Raw genomic sequence first — 26,025 nt, 5'->3', positions numbered from 1 at the left:
GTCGAATAAATAAAACAAACAGGCAAAAACTCAAAGGTAAGGCACTTCATTTACTCCCAGATCCATTGACCTCCCCAGTCTCTGCTTTATGTGGACGGCCGATCATAACTTACTGTTATAAAACTCTCAGTCAATGCACTATTATTATTATTTACGAGCAAGAGAGGATTCTTGTGATCGAAAAAAGGTATGCCTCTATCTAAAAAGTTTTACCTCACTACTATTGGTTACACTTTGCTTAGCATTAAGAACTGAGCAAATGATAGTTTGGATGGGGTGTTAGTACTTGAAGGGGCAATAACAAAAAATAACGATGCCGTCAACTTGTTGCGTGATAACAGAAATTAGTTTCATTATTGAGCAGTGACTGAGCGCTAAAGGTGATTTAGACAATTGAGGTGCAGGAGGGAGTCAACAGGCTAAAGGACAATTGTACATACAGCCAGAGACCAACCAAATGAAGAAAATATATACAGTGTCTATTAGACATAGAATGTCTTTTTGGTAATAAAATACAGTGAAACATGCATGCTTTCAAACATATAGGCTATATGTTCATGTCTGTATTAATTCTTGTTGCACGATATTTGGATCTGAAGCTTTGAGGTAAGATTCGGTGCCTAAACTTGCTAATTTCTAAAATGATTTAATTAAATCAATGTGACTTATGCGTGCCTGTTTTAGATGCTGAATGATACATCATACGATCCTGATTGACAACATTAAAAACATTGTTTTAAATCATATAACCGTATAAAACGGTTGATTCGAGCTCGAATGGAAAGCCAAACGAGAGACGATTACATGAATTTAGCATGAATAAATACTGAGCTAAAACTAAGGAAGAAATGACGTTGTATTTTATTGTCGAATGTCTAGGTAACAGCGCTTACTAATGCAAACCTCACTAAAATAACGACACTGAAGTTTACTGTTTGTAAGCTGGTTACTTGCCACTACATTATGTAACAGCAACGATGGGCTCAATTTATAGTCGAAAAATATCCAAAGCACTGGAAAATTTGGCAGAATGCTATGTGATTTCCTAATCTAATCTAGTTTCAAAGATTTGTCTTACGCGATCTCTTTACGATATCTAAATTAGATGCTATCAATTTTGATTGTTGATTACCAAAAACGCCGACCTATGCCTACACAGTTTAGGGAATAAAAGTCAAGCCAAGTCAATTATATAGGCGAAGTTTGAATAATCTTTGTTTCTTATGATGTGAACGACTATATACATACTTAATACGCATTTCGTTCATGAGTGTGATTGAAATAAACGGCTAAAAATTCAATGATTGAAATCTCTTATTAACACTTTTGTTGTTAATCTAACATTAAAGTCTATATATATATATATATATATATAATCTTCGTGATGAACTTCTCCTTTTCATATATATTTATGTGCTGGGTATACGTGTTGTATTCAAATTACGTATTGCTATACGATTAATGTGGGGCCCATTTTAATAAAGTTTACCTTTGTGTGTAAAAATTGTTTTCTTTTTAACGGAAGTCCGACTGTTTGCGCGGCGGGTTTTTATGGTTAGGGGGGCATTATTTTGTCTAGTAATAATCACGCAATAAAAAAAACACCTTTAATCTTTAACGATACACAAAAGGCAAGAGGTTTTGGGGCTTAGCATACATCTCTGGAAAGAGCCGACCAGAATGCGACATTCATTGAAGTCTTTTCATTTTTGTTATAAATAAAAGCTGAGTTACCTCCAGTCTCTCTCACGCGCAACGTGTTTTCTCTCGTAGCAATGACCATTAGTTACGTAGCCTGAAGAAACAGCTACTAGTCAATTAGTGCGCGACCACACCAAAAAACGTTTACGATATACGGGCTGGCCCGCTCTAATGACAAATTTATCCCTTTTAGAAGATTTTTCTTAAACTTCATAAGTTTTTTGGCAGACTACGTACCAACCGCCCTAATTTGGTGGTATTAGTGGTGAAAAGTACCGGCTTAAGGAACACGTCTCGGTCTGGTGCTTATTAGAATTTTCGATAGCAGTCTGCAGCCTTAGTATGAATTCAATACCCAAATATGGAAAGTGGGTAGCTATCCGTATAGAAATCTGAGAGCAGGAGGAGGGAGTAAAGGAGAGAATCGTTTGTGTGTAAAAAATTTAGCTTGACAGGGTCAACTGACGAATATACGCTAGGCATATACACGTGTTTTGCTGTTCATATATTTTTAGATGGCAATAGCTGCATGGCAAACGCGGGAAGAGTGTGTTCACTCGCTTTAGAAAAGACTGGTTTCCTTCTAGTACCAAAATAGAGGATGAACGCATGCCCCCAACCTTTAAAGTTTTTCCAAATTTGAATACTCCACTGTTTACATGACGGAAGTTTAATGGTAACTTATCCCAATTTCATTGGCGCACTTTATACGAATAAATATCTATCTAACTAGCAACCAAGACTAACTTGAGACAACTGTTTTCTCATCAGTTCATAGCTAAAATCGTGTTTCTTTTCACCTCTTTCACATGACGTTTTTGCGATATGAGGTCTTTTGAAATAACTAATAATAATATAATATAATAATAATATAAGATTCCTAATATGAATAAGTCCCTAAGTGCACTTACATTCTGAAAAAGTTATTGTTAAAATCACCTCAATTATGGTAATGACGATTGTCGTATTACATAGCCAAGCGTTCATTCCATTAATCTTGTTTCAAAAGGAATCACGCCTATAATAATAATAATAATAATAATAATAATAGAAGAGAGCAAGTTGGAGTTCCATTTGCAGATTGATGCGTCAAAAAGGAAAATAATATGCGTCTGCACTGGGATTACGTTCACCGGCTTAGCTGACGTAAGATTTCCTTAATAGAGTACCATCGTAAAAAGAGTGAGTTAGTGATGCTACTCATAAGTTTACTCTAAACTCTAAGTATAAACTAACTATGCGAAAAAATAAGCCAGTCTACCCTATATCACTATTGGAACATTTAAAATTACCAGAAGTTAGAGAATCGCAAGTAAATACACTAAACGTATGCCTTTTATTTGGACTATATGATCGACAGATCGAGAGAAAAACGAGGAGTCGTCTATTACTAATACATCACTAAGGTATGAAGTACACTTTTCATTTTTATTTTATTCTACATTTGTGCACAAATGAAGCGCGTAAAGTTCACATAATTTATACACCTTCGCTTGAAAATAAAATTAATATAAACATTCATTAAAATCGTAACTAAGAAACAGGCTAGAAATATAATGCATATCACATAGATTCTATTGATTATAAGTTACTTTAATTTGCAAGATAGTTCGCTAAAGTTGATACATTAGTAGTTCATTGATTACATTATCTAGGATGAAACACCATCCTTGTATTCCCTAACTGAATATCATTCCATCCAGAATATACAAATCACAATTGTGTTTACGTATTGAATTGGCATGTCTCGTTCACGCGGGTTCATCTGCCATACAAAGCAGCTTGGGATTGGACCTGATCTAAAGACGCCTCCCCGAATTTATCTTGATTTTCCTCCATTAATTTACAGATGGCTTCCAATTGTTGTCGTTGTACCTGTCAATTCGGAACGTAAATACATCGTTCGTAAGAGCCACAAATCAAGGTTCTTTTCTGGTTGTTTACTTGAACCTCTTGAACAACTGTTACATTTATCCTATTTATCGTAAACGTAGTGTAAGTAATGGCGCACTATCATGTCCTCATCTTTATCGAAATCGTTAAATATCCTCAACTGAGTGAAATAGATTCTGAGGGAATTTATGCTTGTCAGCAGAATCAATATAGTAGTTGTAGTGAAAGAAATTGATTAAATTTAGAATAATTTTAGAAAACAATTTGCTGGAACGTAAGAGCAAAGGTGTTATAATTTTTTTTTACCGACGCCTGTTAAAAGCTATGTAAAGATAACTTTACAGTGGCTAAAATAAATAGAAATATCACAAACACTTCAAATATCAAATTTCACTGAGTCAAATTCAAAATACGCCCGCTGACCGTTGGTTACATAAAGGAATGCTTGATTTGTCCAATTAAGGGATCGTAGCCGAGGGAAAGTTAAGTCGTTTCCCTTGTATCAGGTTGTGTAATGATGAGTTTAGGCGATGATCAGATTTTTCACCTTAGCATGTTTATACTTAGTTGTTCATAGTAAGGGAACGTCATTTACACATTACTGATGATAAATCAGTCATTATACAGCTACAGTGGCTACTAAAGTTTGTATGGGGTATCGTACTAACGAAATCATGGAAACGATAAGAAGTACTTAGTCAGTCATACTGTAAAGTTATGCTTAAGTCGAATATGCTTAAGTCGCAAATACCAGTAAAGCATCCAGCAGTAGTATAAATGACTTGTTGAAAGAATCCTCAATAACAATAGCTTTCGTAAGATTGTCGTCAACAGTAATGTTCTTCAAAGTATCTGACTGTTCATACGATTAGGGTAATCTTGTAAATATTTCTTAATTGTTCATCTTATTATAGCTTTATCGCTATTTTATACTTACTTCTGCTTCAGTTGATCTTTGTCCTCCAGTTAAGCTACGCGCGATCAATTTTTCAGCTCGAATTAGCTCTGCTTTTTTTTCTGCCATAGTGTCTAAGGCAGAGTCTGGCACACTTTCAGAGAAAATAATTGGTCGTGATATAGGCTGCTTGTTGATAACTGATCCACTAGTACCACCTAAGTACGATACAGATATAATTTTAAATAGTCTAATCTTTATATTTAAAGTGAAAGAAATTTATTAAATACAGAATATTTTTCAAAATCGAAAAATAGAACACGAAAATGTTAGCGCTATCTCATGATATTATTATTTTTATTACCGACGCCTGTTAAAAACTACGTAGAGATAACTTCTCAGTGGTTAAAATAAATGGAAGTATCACGAACACTTACGGGAGTCAAATATCTCAAACCTATTCTTGCAATTTTTGTGAGCATCTTCTTGCGCCCGAATTCTTTGGCGAAGGATGAACATGCCCGAGAGGACCAAACAAATTAACGTGCTGAATGTCAATACGATAACCCCATGGTGGCGCTGAACTAGATCACCGAATAGCTAGTAGAAAGGAATTAAAGGAAAAACATGTACGAGCAAAGGTCAAATTTATTCAGTCAACACGATGCTATATATAACAATTACCATTGAAAAATGCAGACACCGAATGAGATCTCTAAAATTAAATATGTGGTGCATTTAATGTGAAACGGTTTATGACACCATCTGGTACGTTGAAGACAAAAAACAATGAGGATAATGAACACAAAGGTTGATCACAAGGAAGAACAAAATTATAAGACGATATGAAATACATTACAGTACTCGACCTGTAAAAAAATGTAAAATTATTAAGGAATATAGTAAAGGTTTGAGGCAGTACATTATAAAACCATTCATAGCACATACACGCTATACAAATATTAAATACAATAACTACATTGACTGTACTATTAGAGGAGATCTGCAACAGACGTTATTTGACCGTAAATTTCAGCGGTTTGATGCAAATAAGAATCAGCCGAATTTAGATCGCACATTGAGACTAGTTAAAATATTACAAGCGTTCGTAGAGAATATATCTAGTTAGAAACAATAAAGAAGCATTGTAGAGCTGCGCTATTGGAATCTCCATTTTACCTAGGTAGCCATTGCGAGCATCGGTGCTAAAAAAAAAGAAAACACTTGAGTATGAGTGTTTTTTTTTTAAAGAAAAAGCACGCGGAAGTTGTGATATTATTTTAAATAGATTTATCTCTGTAATACTCCTATTATTATGAAAGTTGACCAAATTTTCACCTTCAGTAAATTATAGCAAGATTACCTTCTTCGTTGTCTCACAGTTACGGAGAGCACTAAGAGATAACTGAATTGCAGGATTTTAAAAAAAAATTAACTAGTAAAAAGAAATTTGGACTGATATATCATTTTACATAATAGACACGAAAACCTTGTGAGTTGACAATATAAATGTTTCGAGTTTTACATCTGGCACCGCCGTTAGGCATTTTATTTTACGGCTGGCTCCCAGTGCAAAACAACGCCCGGATTCGAACTGAGACCACCACATGTCCCTAAGATGAACAGACACACACAGAGGGAGGAACCGACATTTCACCTGTGTGTACGTTATAATACTGCATGTCTCGACCAATAGCTAATTACCGCCACTCAGCCTTGCCGATACTGGCATATCTGAGCGAATGTCCACAACCGTCCATAAAATTGCCCCCTGGGACGTACTAAAAACGAATTTTTCTGTCTTATCAGAATTAGCCCCTAAACAAATAAAGAACCAACACATTGATAACAGGTCACAGATACTAAATGACACTGAAACCTATTATAGTTTTGAATGCCGCCCCCTGGAAACAGATTATTATATGCATTATACTCGGTTAGCAGAAAACACCTCGTCGGACTCGTGTCATTGTTCGACTGTATTTGCTATTATGACAATGTCTTATAGAGATAACTGTTTAAGTCGACGATATGCCAGGGTGCGGCAAGACCGGAGCCCACTTAAATTATCACCGATATTAATGTGACCACACAACTATGCCAAAGATCTCTGTCTCTAAATAAGTCGCCATAATGCCAACGCTTTAAATGGTCAAATAGAGCCTGAAAAATGTCGACTTGCATATATATGCGTTCTTGTTTATTATTGACAATATTCGAAGGGTCGATCACAGCACGATCAAGGAGAAGATCGGAATAGCAATACTAGCGCTAGTTACTATTAGAAATACTCAGAATACCTCGATGGGCAATCTACGATAATTTTATTCGACGATAGCATAAAGTGCCACTTATATTATCCAAATCACCTGAAACAGTTAAGCGTCTGAGATTTAACGATAATAGACAGAGTTGAACGCGCATTTTTAAAATTAGCACATAGTTTTTGTACGGCAATCCGAGACCATCTAGTGCATCTGCAAACCGCTACCTAATTGTTAATTGAACATATCCGTAAAATTTTCGTTTTCCGCTAAACAGTACCGTACCATATCCCTATGAATAGGATAGAGGGGTAAATTAAAGAACACGGAACCGAAGTTTTTTGTCAACAAGGTCTTATAATGGCTGAAGAATTAGTAACAGGAACAGTCGTTTCCAAAAGTAATTAGGTTTGCAATTCAGATTTTATCACCTGGTTCGCAAGACGTAGCAATACCATAAGCCGGACTTCTAAAGTTTGTATAACTAGGTGCTGCCGAAGCCATTCCACATTAAGCAGCCAACCAGATAATTACCCAATCCCTTAAACTGAGCAATAGCCGCAAGGTTTGTGTAACTGAAATAAGGTCTGAGCTTTTCAAAAACTATACCAATTGCATGGCACATAGCTATAGATAATAAACTGGGTATCTATAGCTATGTATACTTTTTATACATTACTCTTAGAAGTGTAACATAACAATAAGCACATGATTTCTGCGTCCACGCCTGTACTCAATTTTTTTAAATACATGATGATATGATTTAATTCCACTCAGTATATAGAACGCAATTCCTTACTTAGCAAATATTAGTTGAAATAAAAAAAAAAGCGTAATTTAGCTAGCACACTTAAGATGTACAAGCAAAAACCGTTAAAATAAACTCACTTCAAGAATTTCCGGTATCTGTGATTCTGAGTATTGTTTTTCCTCTCCCCTGGCCATTGTTGGTTCCACTGACATTACGTTGAAAACCACTGCAACTGTCTTCACGATACAATCTGCTCTCAGTGTTAGTTATTGCGGCCGAGATATACTTCAATTCGAATATTAAATCGCAAAGCTAGGTCCTGTATTATCACAGGGTGAGCTAGTTATATCTGGTATTATCGGTCACGCACAGGTCTCTTTCGTCACTATTCGGCATTAATCTAAAATCAGACTGTGTATATATCGATTAACGCTGGGCCTGCATTTGCAACAACATTACCGGATAATCAGCTGGTGTTCTCTGAAGTCATGTAACAGAATACAAATGGTGTTTTCATTAGCGCAGTGTTACGTTCAGCAGGACATCTGAGAGAAAGAAAGGGTCTGCCAAAAAAGGGAAAGGGCACTCCTGATTGCGCGAAGGCTCACACCCGCCGTATTCAGACCTGGTGGCAGTGACGATAAGATGGCTTTTTTTTTTATCGCATTTCGTGTTCGAGAAAAATTCTTCACCGCACAGAATGGAGACTTCTGTGATCAATTACGTCTCCTTTTGCACTCTCATTATGAAAGGCAGCTTAGTGAAGTTAATGAGATTTAACATAAAACCTCTATATAAATAATGTCTTTTATTTCCGAGATAATTTAAGGACTCGTATTACTACTTAATGACATTAAAGACGTACGATTTATAAATTTGCTACAACTAGTATAAATTAGAAGAAGACAAAGCTAGGTAGGGAGTTCTTCTAGAAACAATTCGCTTCACACCCTATATATCTTTAGAGTCGTCTGCTTATTTATAAATAGAGAGGCTGCACACGTGTTAATTAAGTGCTCCAGTAGGTAGCGCCGATCGACAAAATATTATGGAAAGATTGGGCCCGCAAATGCGCATTGTCCTCTCTGTAGATTTCAACATTGGGTTTGCATAGAAACTCACGTGTTACATTGTTGGCTGCTGAATAGCACAACTGTTTGCGGCTGTGTCAGGTTAGTTGTAAGCATTATTTCCAGCTCTCCATTGAACAATTAGCTTGATATATTCTAGTGTAATAGGAACGGCATAGTTAAATAGTACTAACATGCTTAAAAGTAGATGTTCTATTTGTCGCTTAAGCTTCGTATGTGACTAAACATCTTATTTGTTAATATCATTATTGTTTATGCCGAATTATTCAAATTTCGGAAGCTTTCAAGTAACCTTTTTGAAAAGAATTGGAAATTTTCAAGCTTATGCGCGGTCCGGCTTACAGTGCGTTTTTATTGAATATTATGCATAAATAGACTCAAATTTCAGTATATATTTATATTGCACTGGTAGAGCTTGATAAATGGAAAACAGAACAATTAGTGTCAAATAATGCAACTTAAGCTCTAATATTTAAAAAACCTTTTTTCAAACATATATATAAAAGATGGAATCATAGTATGTACTAGGGTGAGTACCAGTTCTTCATTCACATATAACTTCAGTTCAAACATACACATATAACCAAATACAATTTGAACCTGTTTGATTCGCTATTAATGTGGAGATGACATATATTGCTTAAAAATTGCGGAAATATTTAAATTGAATGCTAATTCACACAAATTCTATATTCTATTAGGTAAGATGTTAAGTTTACGACATAATTGACATAAACAAGACGTTTGCTAGTACAATACATACACTTTTATTGCTGCTTTTATGCTATTCTGTTTTGTCAATTAGTTGTTGGTTGTTGGTAACAAGTTGTTGGTTGTTTTGGGTAAACAAAATATGATTTTCATTTGTGTGCTCATAACTTGCAGGAAGTGGAGTGAGATGTCCGCGTGGATTCAAACAACTAATGATTTCATCTTATTGGGCGTTGAGAACAAACTATGGCTTGTAAAGAATATATCTACATGCATGTCTTCCAAACTTTTAACTGCGGGAGAACACGATATCGATCAAAACGATGGGTTTGTTCTTTGGAAACAGTTGAAAAAAATGTTGACTTATTAGTAATTTATTATAGACATTGATTTAATGTAAAAGATCTGAAGCGAAATTAAACAGTAATTGTGCTATACACGATTTTTAGGTCCTCATGTATCACGGAGCTTGCATTGCCTTTTTCAAAGTCCAGCCCGGCGTCTCAACATATAAGAAACGAGAATAGAACAGAAAATTCAAAAACTGATAATACCGTAGGACAGGGGGAAACGCGTGAAGTGGCCTATCCTCAGACGCCGACGGAAACAATGGGTATCGACGACGGATTAGGCCAGGCGGTAGAGGAGGTACATTTATATTGAATAAGAACGAACTTCATTGTATAGCACAGTCAGAAACACTTGCCATTAGTCCCGGAAGAGTATTGAAAAGTGTCTCTTTTATTGTTTAAGACCAAGCGTTCTCCAAGTGTGCTTATTAGTATAGCAGTTTCGAAAGATCATTTACTAGCGTAAAAGGCTCCTTAAGCCTTTCTCCTAGGTTCGTTTACATTTGTCCTTTAAATGAACGGCCTGCTTCTCCACATCAAATGTTGCGAATGTGAATTACGCCGACACCGTCATCCTCATAAAACAGATTTGCAGCACGTTTCCTACCGCAGATATTTGTGACTTGTAAAATGAAATGGTTGTTGTTAAACATAGCTGTGATTAAAATACTAAGAAACTGAATCAATTTTCGTGGAATATATATATATATATTGCTTAATGATAGGTAGCTTCTTCTGTGTTATTAGACTGTTGTAAACGAATCCGGCGGACTTACAAATTTTTGAACTAGTTGGGCTTGAATGATAATTTATTTTAAGGCTCTTTTCCTTATTATTGATACGTGCCTCAGCACTCTGGCAATTTTTAGACAGCCATATACTTGTCATTCGCGATCCCATATCTAAGTTCTCTATCTATGGCTTCTTGGAGTAAATCGATAGAGGGCTATGTTTGCCCTATTTAGGGAATAAAAAGCTTCATGATCATACGGAATGAGCGAACTAAAGCTAACGCATCCAGGAAGTAAATAAGGCATGACAATAAAGTCTGGGATTTTCGTCAAGTGATCAGACTGTGTGCCTAGGCAACAGTCCTAAGTTTCTTGAAAAACTCGAAATAGCGGGCGGCATTCATTGTTTTATTTTCGGCGAGTGTCTCACGGTAGCAGATTCCGTGATATCCACTGCAAACACTATTATCACCTTACGTCCGAACCTACTCGGCACTACCATTATACTTGCATATTTACCTTACGGGGGATTCCATCCTCTTTTTTGGTCCCTCTCTGGCTGGAAGTCGACATATTGAATCTCTTACCTACGGCGATGGTATACCTCAGACGGATTTTTTGTTGAATTAAGTTCCGTAAATGACACGTAGAATACGCTCCGTATATTTTTAACTGACCTGGAGTGAATTTACGAGGGACTCATTTCTTTTTCAGCGTCCGCATTTATAGCATTTGGAACGAAAACTCTGTCATACGTTACATGTGAAATGCCAGTTTTGGTCGACAAAACCTTAGACTCCAAGGCTTTTTTTTTGAAAAGCCTGTTCGATTGCGGCAGTGCGTTCTTATTTTTCGGGTCCCAACGTCTGACTACCTTTTCGCTAATCTTCAACACTCCAGTCTCCGTTCTACTCACATACTGTATTTTCGCCTAAGGCTTCCTTGGTTAACGTTTCCACCGATTTTCGCTGTGGCTTTCAAGAAACAAAAACATGATTACTGGATGTTAATTTTTTGGGAATAAGAGCTTTTTTTGGAACGAATTTCTTCTGCTCAACCGGTGTTTACCCACTAGTTTCTGGAAGGTTACAGTATTTATCAGCCGAACTTCATCTGCTAGCGGCGCGTTGTTCAATAGTTGTACAATCTTAAAGTCGATCGGATTCGTTTGAAATTATTTAATAGTTAATGAGTTACATAACTAGCTATATGAAAACCTAAAACCTAGTTTGCTTGAAGAGAATTCTCAGCTACGTAAACTACTATTGCTATTTACTTGGTGCATCGATTTCAGAGTGGAAAACAAACTAAGCCAGCCCATTTAACAAGTGTGCACATGCCAGTCTGTCAAAGCTATGTGTTGGCATGTACATCTGATAAGAGACTCCTCGTTTGGGCTCAGAAAGACCGATGTGGCAGTTTCCCGACGAGTATGTTGATTGCAACGTTTCTTTCGAATCGTTTTTTCCTTATCATACGATAATAACTAAATAAAATAAAAAATGCTAAATAAAATGCATATCAACAACATGTTACTGTAGGTTAACAGGGAAAAGCTATTGCTTATATTACTCTTTTATTCCCGCAGGCAATCAGTGGGAACTTCACTCAGAACGAAAAACTCCTCGGAAATGTGTGCAGGTTCGACTAACGGGACAAGTACCACCTATGATTCTCGTTGCCGACAGGTAAGTTTTCTCGTCGCTATACGCAAATAGAAAAATCTTTCTCATATATTTCTCATAGCTATCTTAAATAACGCCACCAAGTACTGTTATCGTAATGTTCATATTGGCTCCTATAGGAAGTCCGTTCCTTCGGACCATATTACGTATAAAAGTCTCTAGCTTCTACAGTATTTGTAGGTTTTCGAAAAGATATTTGGAGCTTAGCCAAACTCTCGGATAAAACACAAAAAAAGAATGTGTCGCTTTTTGAAAGAGGCAAAGCGACAGAGTATCGATATTATAAAAATATTCCTACGTTGAACGTTTGATGTTAGATGAAGTTTCTTGTAGGCGCCCCATGCACAGCCTTGTAACTTGACCTGCACATTACATGTCAACACTGAGCTCAATTATTTCCTTAAGAAGCAGGACACATGCAGTGCGGTGACAGATCAGTGACAACGGCACGATAGAACATTTGGCTCAGAGGAAATAAAGCGTTCTGGAATATTTTAATAAAATAGCGGTATAACTATTACAAATTAAAACATAGCTGTAGGGTATATTAGATGTGACCAATCGTTTAAATAGGGCAACAGAATTACTGTACCAATGTTACGGAATCACTAAAGAAAGGTAATAAATCGACTAAATAGAGAGAAGTACGGAATGGCGGAGTTAGTGCTGTGTTATCTCAGGAAAATCGTAATTAAAATCGTCAAACATTTAGGTCTACAATCGAATTGTGAGTTGTTCAGGTAGCTAAAAATCGAATTATATCAGTAATATGGCTTCTTAAGACGCTGTAATACGTTTATTAGTGGATGATAGCTTAACCATGCGAAACAAGCTTGTCCGCTGCTTCATGGTTTGATCAAAAGAAAGGATTAGTCTACTTGTGAATAAATGCTCAGCATTCGAACCCAAGATGCAATATAGTAAAGCTTCTATGAAAAATTTTACTTTTCATGCAAATCGAACAACCCTTTTGCAGGATACTATCCGGAGTAGCTTTGATTGTTATAATTATCTTAGTGTTGAGTTTGTTGAGGGTTTTAAGTCTACGAAGTTCTACAACAATCAACTGACTACAAACTAAACTTATAATAAATCCTTAATGAGTTTTTAACGTATCAATCAATGTGTTATAGCATATGAGGCGACGGTAACGAGATATAGTACCGACTTGGTATCCACCATTAAAATACCTTGGTACTAAATCCGCCGCATTGTGCCTTATCTGTGTGTCGTAATCCTTGTAATTGACTACATGTTCATACTGTATCATAAAGCATGTATTTTTTTGTTCTGTCTGAACGTATCAACATTTGCTGCACCCTCTCAAAAGCTGCTACCACAGCGCCCGAGGGTGAGAGTTGATCAGATGACAGAGAACCACTTATGCTACCGCTGACTATAAGTCGTGCGACTCGCCATCGGTTATCTACGTGTTACGGCTTTTTGTTTCAAAAATGTCACGCAGCTTAATTATACTGCTAATTTTAGACTAGTGTAAATTTTAATTAATTAGCTTTTTTTTCACTTACAAGTGCACATATTAACGGCACTGGAGGAAATGTAAGGACTGAATTGAACCTTTGCACCGATGGCTGCTAACGCGATGGAAGTTGATTTTGCGTTGAGATTAAATTGGTATTAAGCGGAATATCTTCGAATACTTAAACAGCTGTTCTGGAAGTGTTTAGATTAGTACTGTAATTTCTCTGATAGATACTGTAATGTGAAGGAGACTTGTGCATGATAAACACTTTGAGTATCTAAGAGCAAAGAAAGATCAGAAGAACCTGCGCCTCTCAGAAGAATGCTTGAGCTCTCAGGGATACTGTGGTTGGCTGCCGTGGCAATTCTCTGGGGCTTCTCCACTCCGTTACTTCGCCACGGCTCCAAAGGCCTTGAGGAGATCAGTGGGCGGACAGTCTTTCACAAATGGTTCAACGAAGTGCGTTTTCTAGCTCAAAAGCCAAGATTTGTTATACCTTTCCTTATGAACCAGTCGGGTTCAGCTATTTACGCCTTGTCACTTGGCTCGAACGATCTCAGCCTCGCAGTCCCATTAGCAAATTCGATGACGTTTGTTTGCACTACACTGGCAGGAGCATTGTGTGGAGAGAAGGTGCACGACGGTTTAACTTACGTCGGCATAGCGATGGTCACGCTCGGCGTAATGATTTGTATTACTGATAAAGCTTGGACGTGACTTTATTTTTGCCTAGCTGACCGAGCTTGAGCATGCCAGAGAGTCTGTGCAACAAATCTAAAACGCGCCGAAATATTCGTGGATAATCGCGTATTGGGATCAACGGTTTAGAAAGAATCAACTTATATGGAAAGTTCACCATTTACTATGAGTGCATTACCCTGCAAATACAGGAACTGTCAATGCGGAATAATGTTTTTATGATGATAACTAGCAGTGTAAAAATAAAGGAGCAGTTTGTGGAAGATAAACGCAGTATTTTCCATTTTACTTGACTTGATACTTACACATTTTAAGTTTAAGTAGGCTAACTTATTTCAAAACTTTGTTCATATTTGCGGTACACCATGCCTGCGCCAATCGCATCAAATAAATGTATGTAATACATATCAGTATTATTCTTAAAAACTTTTGTTTAGATAAACAGATTAAGACAAATGTCTCAGACTAGAAATAAATATAACGCGATAATAAACAGAGGAAAATCCAGGAGGAGCATGAAAAAAAATGAAAAAAGTATCTTTTAAATCAATGGAAAACTAAACGAAGGGCAATACTTAAAACGCGGAGAATATGCATCAAACGTCATAACTGAAGGATTTACTCGAATTTAATAAGATATTGAATTAATAAATTCAATCTTATTCAAAAGTATTAACTAAATAAAATGAAAAATTCGGTAACAAAAAGCAAACTTTTTGTAACTTATAGAAATAATCTCAAGCAAATAGCAAAGCTCAAGCAGTTAATTTCAAAATAACCACTTAAAATTCATAATTTAACACGGGAAATACTAAGCGAATCAGTCTAAACTTCATATAGGATATTTGCCTTGCAAATACTACGCGAAACTGGATAAACGAAACGGGTGCGCGGCACCGTACTTAATCGGAACAGAGTTTATCAGGCAGAATCACAATCTAAAACTCTCTTTTAGCGTACCAAAATACAACTTTGCGGACAAGCTTATCTACGATTTTCAATATTTTCTTTGGCAAATATCGAACAACTGGGTTCTATTGCATCTATACTAAATTTTCGAGTTATCTCGATCGGTCCTTAAAAAAAATTCTAAAAACTTCTACTTGTATAACAATGATTATTTAGACATCCCCTGCGACCCTATTAAGACGTTTCCTGCGAAACGACGTATTACAGTACATATATAATACCAGAAATTGACTACCTGAAACAGAGGTACGCAAGCTTCGCTAAGAGTTTACCTGTCCGATCTTAATAATTACCATTACCTAAACACAGTGTACACTTTAGGTGTTTCGTCTTTACTCGATATAATTTTGGCCTAAACTCTGAAACGATAGTAGTGTCTAGTCATTTTGGATAATATTATTTTCGCGCCATAGCTCCTCTGGTTTGCTGATCGCAAAAAGGATAAATATTTTTTTTTGACGCTTTGAGAAGCTTTGCAGAACTTTTTAGTTTTACCTACATAGTTAACTTGAATGATCCAAAAATTTTCACAATCCACATTCACAGGAATATCTGATAATATGAACATGGCTGATGAGAGGCTTGTACATCATTTGTGTCAAGTACGGCTCCCGATTAACGATTGTAGCCGCCTCATACAAAGTCATCATAAAACGTAGGAGCTTAAGTTTCTAACTATTAACAGATTTTCTGAGATAGCCCGGTCGGACAAGCCCACAGCCGTTTATACTTTCCACTACAATTTATATTAAAAGTATTTTTTTCTTTAGTAAAAGTGTTGTGGTTTTTTTTCATTAAGAGCCTTCTATAATGCACTTAGACATCAATATTTCTTTTTGAAATTTCAAGCGTTATCTGAGGCTACGCGTTTAGGAGTACTATATCGCTATGCAGAGTCGATTCATTGTTACGGCAAACAAATCCTCTGTGACCTCTAGATAAACAGTCGTGCAAGTAAAGATTGTTTTTCTTTCCAGAATGCTTTTCTTGAATATTTATCGCAGACCACAAACGGTCCGATATAATTAAGTCCCGTCGTTTTAGCTTTGAATTGTAAGCTGGTAAAGGCGCTCGGGCCACGTTAGTTAATTGTACACTGTCGTTGGCATTTATTGCAAGGCTGTGAATAGCGTACTTCATCACTTGACGCATTTACAGGATACTCCCAGGTCGCTTGTCCCTGTCTCTGTTTACATGTAGAAAACTCTTCGTCGATCAGCAATCGCTTTACCTATTAGCAAAATAATGTGGCGAATATTAAATAATTCGTCTGCGATTCGAATGTGGCCTCCCTTTCCAATTAGACTGTCGTTGTTGGCGAATGATTTGAAGACGTCAATTACTGTACTTATGATAGGGCTACCGCTCATATGCCTATCCCAAAAGGTGAATTTGTGTCTGCTTCAAAAGATGTTGTTACTATGCACTACTTTATTGTTCCTCAAATTTTAGTATTAGTAGGTAGGCCAGCATGCGACAACGCTCTTGCGAGCGTATAAAATGATAAAAAGCATTCTAAATTTATCATCGGGTCATTTTTCGTTGCTAGCATTATTCGTGCTTCCGGTGTAAAATTTGTTCAGATGTTGAGTTGATTTACCATGGTACAATTTGGGGCATAGTAACTGTAGTAATTAAGGGAGTGAAAAAATATAGTAACAAAGCTTAAATGAGGATCCTTAATGACTTAGTATTTGAATGTTCGTCAATGAGTATGCGATTGCGAACGCTCTCAAGAACTAAATGAAGTCCTACAGATGCTGTAAAAATGTCTAGCCAGTAGTTTGGTACCTCCAAAGTATGAGCAAAAACGAGATGTGGTAACCCATAGTACTGCATAACTGATACGTGTGAGAAGAAACTAACGGAGTAAATTTGGAAGCGGCCTGTTGATTTAGCACACAGCATTCATTCGAGCACTTTATGTTGTGTTTTCTTTTTCACATCAAAGTTCATCTCAGTAACTTGCCAAGCCTTGATGATGAGAACTAACTTCCATGACCGTAACGTGAAATCTACGATGATTAATAGGCCTCCGCTCTCATAGCTATTTAGAGAGTTGTGGTTAAAGGCCGATCAAGATCTGTTATATTATTTAAAAATAGATCAGTAATTTTTCTAGAATCTACCAGCAGCGGTAGGTGTTCGGAGTACCAAACCGGCAATGAAAAAACTAGCTACCGTTTTTCAAGCTTTATAAAGCGTTATAAAGCCTATAATTTCGCTTAAGCTATTGTAAGTAAACGTACTGGTGATTTAGTCGTACCAGCTTGATGCCGTCACTTCGGGTTCTTCTAATTTATAAGAAATTCTGTGTATATGTATTACAGAAATTTTACAGCACATATTAACTAGTACCGTCGTCAGAATTCGGACCTTTTGGCTAAGTAGTGCAGAATTAGTTTTCGGCTATGCAGGGAGCGATGCTGAGTACGACTATAGAAGCTTAATGTTATGTTGATATATCTAGGTCACATTATCGAAACATTTAAGTTATCTTCAGCTTTATATGATTTCTAAGGCTGTACTTCTTGGATAAATAGCTATAGAATCAAGTGAAATGATTTGCAGTATGTACACGATGGTCTGCTGAGTATAGTAAATGCGAAGCCGTAATTGTGGCGTTTATACTTAATGAACAATGTAGATTCTATGCTATCCGGAAAGACATTTTCGCTTCAAAAGAACGCGGACATAGGCACACTTCGTTACGTGCTGAAAGCTAGCCGTCTGGTAGAATGCCTATATGGAGACACCGGATGTAGATCCCGAAGCTCATTCTCAATGATGAGGTCTCTTAAAGGTTGATTGGCTGCCCTGATGTCTAATTGTATTATAAACTCCGGTAAGATTTTAGCAGCTATTAGTGTAAGTAACTCGAAAATTGCCACCATAGATACATGGACCTGTAACTAATAACATTCTAGTGGTATCTATTTTAAAGGAAAACATGTTTCGAGCATTTCTGTTGAGACTAGATTAAACGTCGGCAGAAATGCATTTGACACATATATACCCGTTCGCTTTTGATCTTGCCCCTCGGATTACGCGTTTCATCTCAAAAACAGTTGACTGCACAGGTATTTGCGCGGATGGGAATCGTTAAAAAATATATAGAGTACATTTTTATGCAGTACGTCACATCCGGACAGTCTCTTTCTTTCGCGCTAGAAGTGTTTTTGTAGACAATTAGGTTCAGTGTTCCCACATTCAGCGTCTAAGCTACATTTCTCTCGATGTATAAAAGCCACTATTGTGGTACTCATCAGAAGGATCTTTGGCTATATAAAAAAATAGGTCTCTAGAATAATCATAATTGATCATATATATGTCTATTGATTTATGGACAATGTCTGAGCAATCGTCGAAAAGACGCAAATAAGGAAAAAAAAATGTTCCGGGAACATGAACCAAAACTTCTGGTGATTTTAGGCCTTTTCCGCGCTGACGTCTACATAAGTTACTACCGATACTGTTTTTGCCTGAAAATTTCGTCGAATCGTGATGTCTGCCTAAAATAGCTAACCTTGTTGCTAACATCACTTTTTTTTTATTATTGCATGTAAAGAGCTGGAGACGTATATGAGTTTTCCCTCGACGACTCTAAGGCGCCTCCGAATCTGCTCATGGGACGAATGTCAATGTTGCTTGACATGGCTCTCAGTCCATCGGACGATTTCCTTGTCGTGTGCGACCGTGACGAAAAAATTGTGGTTTCCCATTATCCGGAGGCGTATAATATCATAGCATTTTGCCTTGGACATCGTCGGTTTGTAACTTCCATCGAACTGCTACCAAATCATCCGAACCGGCTGGTAAATATGCAATATGCTCTACTAAAGCATGACACTTCTTAATTGATTTTAGTGCTTTTGTGAAAATACATCCCTATAAAAATACTAAGACAATTAAAAAATCTCGGATTTACCCACTTCTAAAGATATTTTGACGCTTTCTGGTTTCAGCCATTAGAACAGGTTATTTCTACTAACATAGGTACAGCCGTTTGATAGGATGTCTGACGGTGGTGTTGGATGTAAAACTCGAAACATTTTATACCATAAATGCAACCGAAACTTATTTTCTATATTATCCTAGAACTACGATTGTTGATGCTACGAAATTTTGCAGATTCCGGAAAAGATCTTTGCCTACAGTGTCAGATTAGCAGTAACGTACTATGTATTATGTCTACAGGTATCAGTTAGTGGGGATGGCCTCCTTATTTTATGGAATCTTGAAGCTGGTGGAGTTCAGTTGGCATCCGCCAATTGTTGGGCTGAGGCTCAGACTGTTGATCAATTGCTACCCTTCGAACAGTTTCACTCACGTAAAGATGACCAAGACGTCCGACCTCCGCTAAAGAAGGCAAGCTTATAAGATAAATGAACATTCCAAATATATTATGCCAACGAGAAACAGTACTTCAATTTTAATTCTGCGCTTGCAGGTTTGCCAATGGACTAGATTACTATTTTATTATCTGCTAATTTCTCGTGATGTACGGCTGCATCATTCCGCATTTATTATACTGTTGTAGTCTATTCACTTGTAATGTTATATTAATAAAACAAGTTATTTCAATGAAATGACAAATAAAACAAAAGTGTTTCTATACTTATTTTTCCTCTCTTAAAAATGGGTGCGTAATATCTTTACTTACGCCTTGGCTTCCTGCGCACTGATATGATGGATATTAGTGTATAATCGGTTTTTATCGCTTGAACAAAACTCACATGGATATGATTATACAATACCACAAAATCGTCAACAATAGTTCCATCGAAATCAACCACCTTCAAACTATAAATTTGCTTTATGAACGTTGCGGATAAAAATTTCTTTCCTTTCTGTTTGTGCACAAAGGTATTGTGCCAGAAAAACCTGGTGGCTGTTTTATACTACCGTGTTCCGTACGTGCACATATTCCGGTGTGACGGTTCATCGCTGGTCAGCTGCGGAGGCGTTGTCACTGAAGCAGCTGTATGGAGTGCTGCCATTGATAATTGCTTGAGGCTTTGGGTACGACAGCATAGACACGAGATTTACACACTACGTGCGTGTATGCAATCCGTATATAATAGAGTGGTAGCGAGTTTAGTGCAAAACCAAAGCTTTATATAGGTATATTTCTTTATTAAATAGAAACATAAATAAGAAGATGCACAAAAAATATTCATAATTGCAAGTTTTTATGTTAATAATTTTAGCTTACACGATAATTTTTTTTCGGTGATAATTTTCCCTATGGAAATGTTTACGAAAAACGCAGCTTCTAGAACTCCTCAAATATTTCTTTTAACCAGTGCCTTTAGGTACCATGTTCGAGTTCTCTTATATGTGCAATAAATAGAAGTGTTTGAAGCTCTCAACTTTTCAGAAATTTTAACTTTTCATCTCGCCGTTGACTCAATTAAGTTACTAACTTTTTTTTTACAGAACTTGCAATGTCAAGGTGTACTTTTAAGGATTCACAAACTATTATCTTCACTATTAACTTCTATTAACTATTAATTTCTCAAATCTATCTAAGCATGCTGACGTTTTTAGCGATGTGTCTAATATAACTAGAAATCTATTTCGTCCATTTCTGACTAGGATTTTTCAGCTTAGGTTAATGATAAAGTTAGATAACGACAGGCGCAAAAATCATAGCGCAAAGTACTCATTAAACATAATAGCTATTCACATTGTAATCTAACTGCAACTGGCCAATATAATTCTCCTCATAATGTACTTTGTAAATTTCCTTGTTCTTTATTGAACAATCCCAGTTATTGAGCCTTGAGCGTTAAACTAATTTTCGGACTTTCTATTTTTTTTAATACTATAGGGTGTTTCATGTTAACATGTCAGTTACCTGTGTAGTTCTCAAAAACTTTTCCACGAGTAAAACCGTTTGGATGGTAATGAAGTGAACAGTTAACAATAGGGTCCAATTTTCTACCGAAAGGTTGGAGAAGAGGTATTATTTACACGTTTGGCTTATAGGTCGTGCAAAAGTTAGTTTAATTATTAACGCGCGATTTTGTTCTTACTATGTGTCGCTGTTGTGTTTATTACGTTCCAGGTGCTGACACCATCACTGTCTGTATTTCAGTTGGATCAATCTGGCAAACACTACTCAGTTAATCTCCCATCAGGGCTTACTTTAAGTATGCGTAAGGCGCTCAGTCCTCTTGAAGGTACGCGGCGCTTACCTTTTTCAAAAGTATTTTATGATAAGATTGGGTTTACAATGGTTCGCCAACTTACACTATGATCTGAAATATATGTTTAGTAAGTTTTGTTTTTTTGGTGGACACCGACAAGAAACTAACGTTTATCTAGTATCAACCAATTAGACGTACAGCTGATTTTAAAACTAAAGACGTACACCGATTCTACCGCGAGGAAATCACAATGAAATTTCCGGTTTTTCAACTAAGTTGTATTGTTCAAATGTCTGATTTTAACAAGGCATTTGCAGAATGCCGTAATGTAAAGTTTATCCAGATTAGACATTTTTTTTTCTTGAAGAAGCTTTTCTACTCATTTCTTTTCGTGTGCTGTATAAATTTTTTGTCCCTTTGCTAATGTAAATGCGTAAGGTGCGTTGGCTTATACCGTCTTTTCCGGCTCGTTGTTAATCTTTGATATGACTTGGGTCGATAGGAAGAGAACATTTTAGCAACGTCATAATTTCTTTCTTCTTTTTTTTTATATTGAGTCTACCTAAATTGGGAAAATCGCTGCAAAAGAGGGGCTTTCTTTTCGCGAGTACCAAGCATAGGTTTATACCTAATTAATAAAGAAGGCTAGCAGTTTTTTTTAATAAATTCTGCACAAATTTGGATTCATTCATTTGCTCATCGAACGGATGTCCACAAGCAGTGTTGCCACTAGCTCTTTTTTCTTAATTGTAGAATATTCTTGAATGCGAACGCGAATTTTGTTGACTAGCATCCCTAAAGTTGGAATTGCATAGTACGGGTAAGATATGTAAGTCCTAAATGCATCGTAGTTAGTTAGTTAGTTATCATGTATTAAAAGAGCCGCAAAAAACAAACAATTGGCCTTTATTATCTCCGGCTGCCATGTCGCGCTCAGCCCGAAAGACAGGAATTATTGTGACCAGTTTGAATAAAGGTAGTAGTAGTAAAAACCTTCATTGGAAATGTTAGGGAATATATATATACTCTATGAAGTTGATGCGCGTTTGAACACCAAGGATCTGGAGGAGCCCATCACTCATACTAGCTTACAGTTTTTCGTAATGCTTTCAGTCCATCTGTCAATCCAAACTGTTCAACTGTAGCTTCCTTAATCAAATTGTCTATGTATATTGTATAGTTAAGTTGTCAGTATTTTTTTTTATTTTTTCAGTAATTTATAATTGCTGCCGTAGTCATAAATTTTCACATTTGTTGCTATTTCTGCCTACTCAATAGTAGTTACTATAAGCTATTGAAGCGGTTATCCTTGTAGGTTTACTCTTCTTTCCCGTCGATTCATTGATGCGTCGTTATTTTGCATGAATATTGGACTTTCTTTTGATCAGTCTATATCGACGCATTTTGGCGCGTTTCGTCTTGTATACATATAGTTTATTTATTTTGAATGAAAAATTTTTAGATTGATACGTCCGGTCAGAGAGACTGCCTAACGATGTTACTGCAAAGTATGACAGCACATGCAATATTGCGTCACATCTTATACAGATATACATAGCCCCTGGCGAATAAAAATCCATTGTCCTACGTATGATGTGATGAAACCCATATGCTGCGAAACGTCGAACTATGTGCCGGTTTGTTCTTTCCGGCGCTTTTTTTCAGGCTGCATTAGTAATAGTTTCCGTATTACGAAAGTCAAAACAGGTTTTTTCATTCCCCTCCACGGAAAAGTTTTGAACGGACAGAGTGTGAATTTGCATTTTAAATCTTCTACAAGTAGCACTAGGTTGCCTAGACGACACACATAATCATTCAACGATGAAAAATGTGTTCTTATGGTATGCTATAAGAACGAAGATTTGATTTGGAAGTTTGTCGAACTGCTTTGATAAGAGACATATGTAGGCACTTTGGATTCTGCAAAAGGCTATCATAAGCACCATTACTTAGAAGAAAACTAGGAAATGATTTGACATTATTATATTAGAAATCCTCGCTCATTGTACTCCGTCCATAATGTGCTGTGCGAAGGTTTGACCGTTCTCTGGCATGATCCCTCTTAGATACTCGACGGTATTCACATATTAGAGGTGATTCTGCCTACGGGCCATGCTGGAAGCAACACAGCGACCTTCACCAGATAGAACTTCACGGCTCTGTTTTGCCCATGTTGATCAGCAGTCCAACGTCATCCACGTAACAGCGAGAGTTTGCTGGCAGTGGATACGTTTTTCTCTGGCATGTTCTTAATTTTAGAGGGAAGCTAGAGGTATATATTTAGAAAAATATAATCTATGCATGCTAGAAAATACAGAAAGTTTAGTAGTAGTAATAGTTCTTTAGAGAGATATCGTTCAAATACGTTAGCCTTTCTCGGGCATCGACAAACTTCGTTTCGTGCTAGAAGCTAGCCATCTGGTCAGATGCTTAACGCCGATACCGTAGGGAGGAGAAGACGTAGAACTCGAAACATAAAGGCCTTCCGGGTCTTCGGAATCGCTTTCAGTATAGTTAAAGCAGTGAATATGGACGGCGGTCGAGTACGATTATATTTATTGAACCGCTGAGTTGGCTGAGCTTCTGTAGATAGCTTCGCATCGTAACATTTTAGACAACTGAACCATCTATAAGCCATGCCCAGTCACACTTGTACTCAGCCACTTGTCAATAGCTTAAATGCATAGGATCTGACATATAGACGAACGTCCGCATATAAGTGTGTTATTCTGCGCCTATGTATGTGAAGTCACGCATTACTCATGCTAATATGTGTTATGATGTTTGAGGGGATCTTGAGAGTGAAAGTTCAATACCTATTTGAGTCTACTGACAAGGTCTCAGTCGCTATCAGCATGTGCCGCTTTTATTACTGCTTTTTTACATTATTGCATGCATCGAATGCAACATATTGAATGCGCATGCTATTATGCGTATGATGTGTGACATCACTTCAGTCCCACATTCATAAAGTTCTTTAACTTGAATGTACGGTAACATCTTAATGTATCTCTCGATGTTTACTGTTTGTACTGTAGCAACCGTTGGAGATTTTTATGAAATAAGGGATTAAAATATACAATGCACTTAGCAATAACAATGATAATGCATGTGGAATTAAGGTTTCGTACTTTTTTTCATTTTAAGTTTCTTCTTTAAGATAGACTTCTATAGATGACATTATTTCAATTGAGTCATCGAAAAGCCTGATGTAAGTCAAAACGGTGAATGCTACTGTCAAGTGAGCCTAGTTAACGCCGAAGAATACGTGGTTTTAATGCCAAACAAGAGATGAAATGAAATTAACTGTATGGTACTGAAGTTATGAGTTAGTTTTAGTATAACTGTTATTGCAACCAGGGGCAGACTCGACATTTTTAGTTAATCCAGCATATAATTTATTTATTGCATTTATTGATGCACAAATAAATTTTTTATATATTTAGCCTCCTCCGAAGAAAGATTATTAAAGATTCTACTGGAAACATCTTTTTTATTCTTATTAAAGGTTTTTATTTCGTGCTATGTACTACAACGTTGCCCTATTTAAACCTTACGAAGTGATGCCGCTACAACTTTTCTGTTTTGTAACAGGTGTTACTGAAGTCGACCCCGATCTGGATGTTCTTTTCAAACAATGGTTTGATAACGTTGAGGAGTACTTCAAACGTAAAAGACGGCGTGAAGAAATTCAAAGAAGAAACAACATAAAAAGTACTACGGAAAAGATCTAGCAACGATATTGAACTTAATAAACCTGTGAATGACAAAGAATCGCAGAAATGATTTAATGAATAACTGCTAAGCGAACGAAGCATACCAAACTTGCTAATTCCAGAAAACCAACTATTTTATTTACAACCAAACTATGTGTTTGCTCTGACATTGTGAATGTTTTTGGCACTAGAATTGAAAGTACACGATAAGAAGAGGCGTTGGAAATGTCGTCCCGTTTATCTTCTTCATAGCATACTTTTCTTATTAAAGCGTATTTTCGATGGTGCTTGAGCAGAGCCCTCTCAGTCTAAAAAGTAGGTATTATTTGTAAATACGGTCGTACCATAAAAATCTGTAATCCATATGAAGGACTGTCATAAATGTGAATCCATAATAAAATAGCATGTTACTGTTGAAGAATGTATAACGGATACTTTCATTTTAAAGAAGCTGTAGTATACTCAGAAGTATTTAGGTACTTTAATTTGCTAATTAGAATGATTTCGTGTAATTAACAACAATTACACGAAATCATTCTATAATTATAGTATTACAATATCCTATCCAATAATATCGAATTATATCGACAGACTAGCGGCAACAGTTGATTTAACAGCCTTCTTGCCGTCGTGTTTGTTCTTTGTGTTCCACCTGTCTGTACTCTGCTACCACTCGGAATTTTTTTTCATTCGTAGCAGGCCAACTATATAGAAGCACAAAAAAGCTCCATATTTGTTGCTCAGCCTTACTTCAAACTGGCCTGTTGATCGCCCTATCCATGCAACGCTCTCTCTAATCTAGTGAGCTCTATGTAAGTTTAACTGACTCCACTTTCGCATGAGTTCTATAATTATCCCACGTGATTCGTGCAGTTACGGAGTTTAAGACAAGCGTAGGTGCACATCGTAGTCATGCCTGCGTGTTCAGTTTTCA

General features: G+C 36.7%; 3 protein-coding genes across 4 annotated transcripts; 2 read left to right on the top strand and 1 right to left on the bottom strand.

The window, feature by feature from the left end:
- Positions 1 to 3,088: 3,088 nt before the first annotated feature.
- On the bottom strand, positions 3,089 to 8,060 carry LOC111259672 (uncharacterized). Of its 2 annotated transcripts, XM_022831846.2 has the most exons (5): positions 7,964 to 8,059; positions 7,642 to 7,740; positions 4,927 to 5,089; positions 4,532 to 4,707; positions 3,089 to 3,576 (listed from the first exon to the last, which is right to left on the bottom strand). In XM_022831846.2, the coding sequence occupies exons 2-5, from the start codon at positions 7,714 to 7,716 to the stop codon at positions 3,463 to 3,465; spliced, it is 528 nt and encodes a 175-aa protein (XP_022687581.1). In that variant the 5' UTR covers positions 7,717 to 7,740; positions 7,964 to 8,059; the 3' UTR covers positions 3,089 to 3,462. The 2 variants fall into 2 exon arrangements, with proteins under 2 accessions (XP_022687581.1, XP_022687579.1); XM_022831844.2 differs by having other exon boundaries at positions 7,642 to 8,060.
- A 450-nt stretch (positions 8,061 to 8,510) lies between these two features.
- wuho (tRNA (guanine-N(7)-)-methyltransferase non-catalytic subunit wuho) lies at positions 8,511 to 25,519 on the top strand. The gene is made up of 10 exons (XM_022831842.2): positions 8,511 to 8,676; positions 9,481 to 9,633; positions 9,756 to 9,954; positions 11,682 to 11,817; positions 11,976 to 12,075; positions 18,792 to 19,038; positions 19,421 to 19,591; positions 20,090 to 20,245; positions 21,294 to 21,408; positions 24,970 to 25,519. Exons 2-10 carry the CDS (start codon positions 9,494 to 9,496, stop codon positions 25,107 to 25,109), a joined length of 1,404 nt encoding a protein of 467 aa, XP_022687577.1. The 5' UTR covers positions 8,511 to 8,676; positions 9,481 to 9,493; the 3' UTR covers positions 25,110 to 25,519.
- Positions 13,315 to 14,523, top strand: LOC147753596 (transmembrane protein 234 homolog). Its single transcript, XM_086967989.1, has one exon. It carries the CDS (start codon positions 13,877 to 13,879, stop codon positions 14,270 to 14,272), a length of 396 nt encoding a protein of 131 aa, XP_086824115.1. The 5' UTR covers positions 13,315 to 13,876; the 3' UTR covers positions 14,273 to 14,523.
- Positions 25,520 to 26,025: the final 506 nt, after the last annotated feature.

Source organism: Varroa jacobsoni, unplaced genomic scaffold (genome assembly GCF_002532875.2).
Source record: "Varroa jacobsoni isolate VJ856 unplaced genomic scaffold, vjacob_1.0 scaffold_357, whole genome shotgun sequence".
Taxonomy (NCBI): Eukaryota; Metazoa; Arthropoda; class Arachnida; order Mesostigmata; family Varroidae; genus Varroa; species Varroa jacobsoni.
This window is presented reverse-complemented; position numbering and strand designations above follow the sequence as displayed.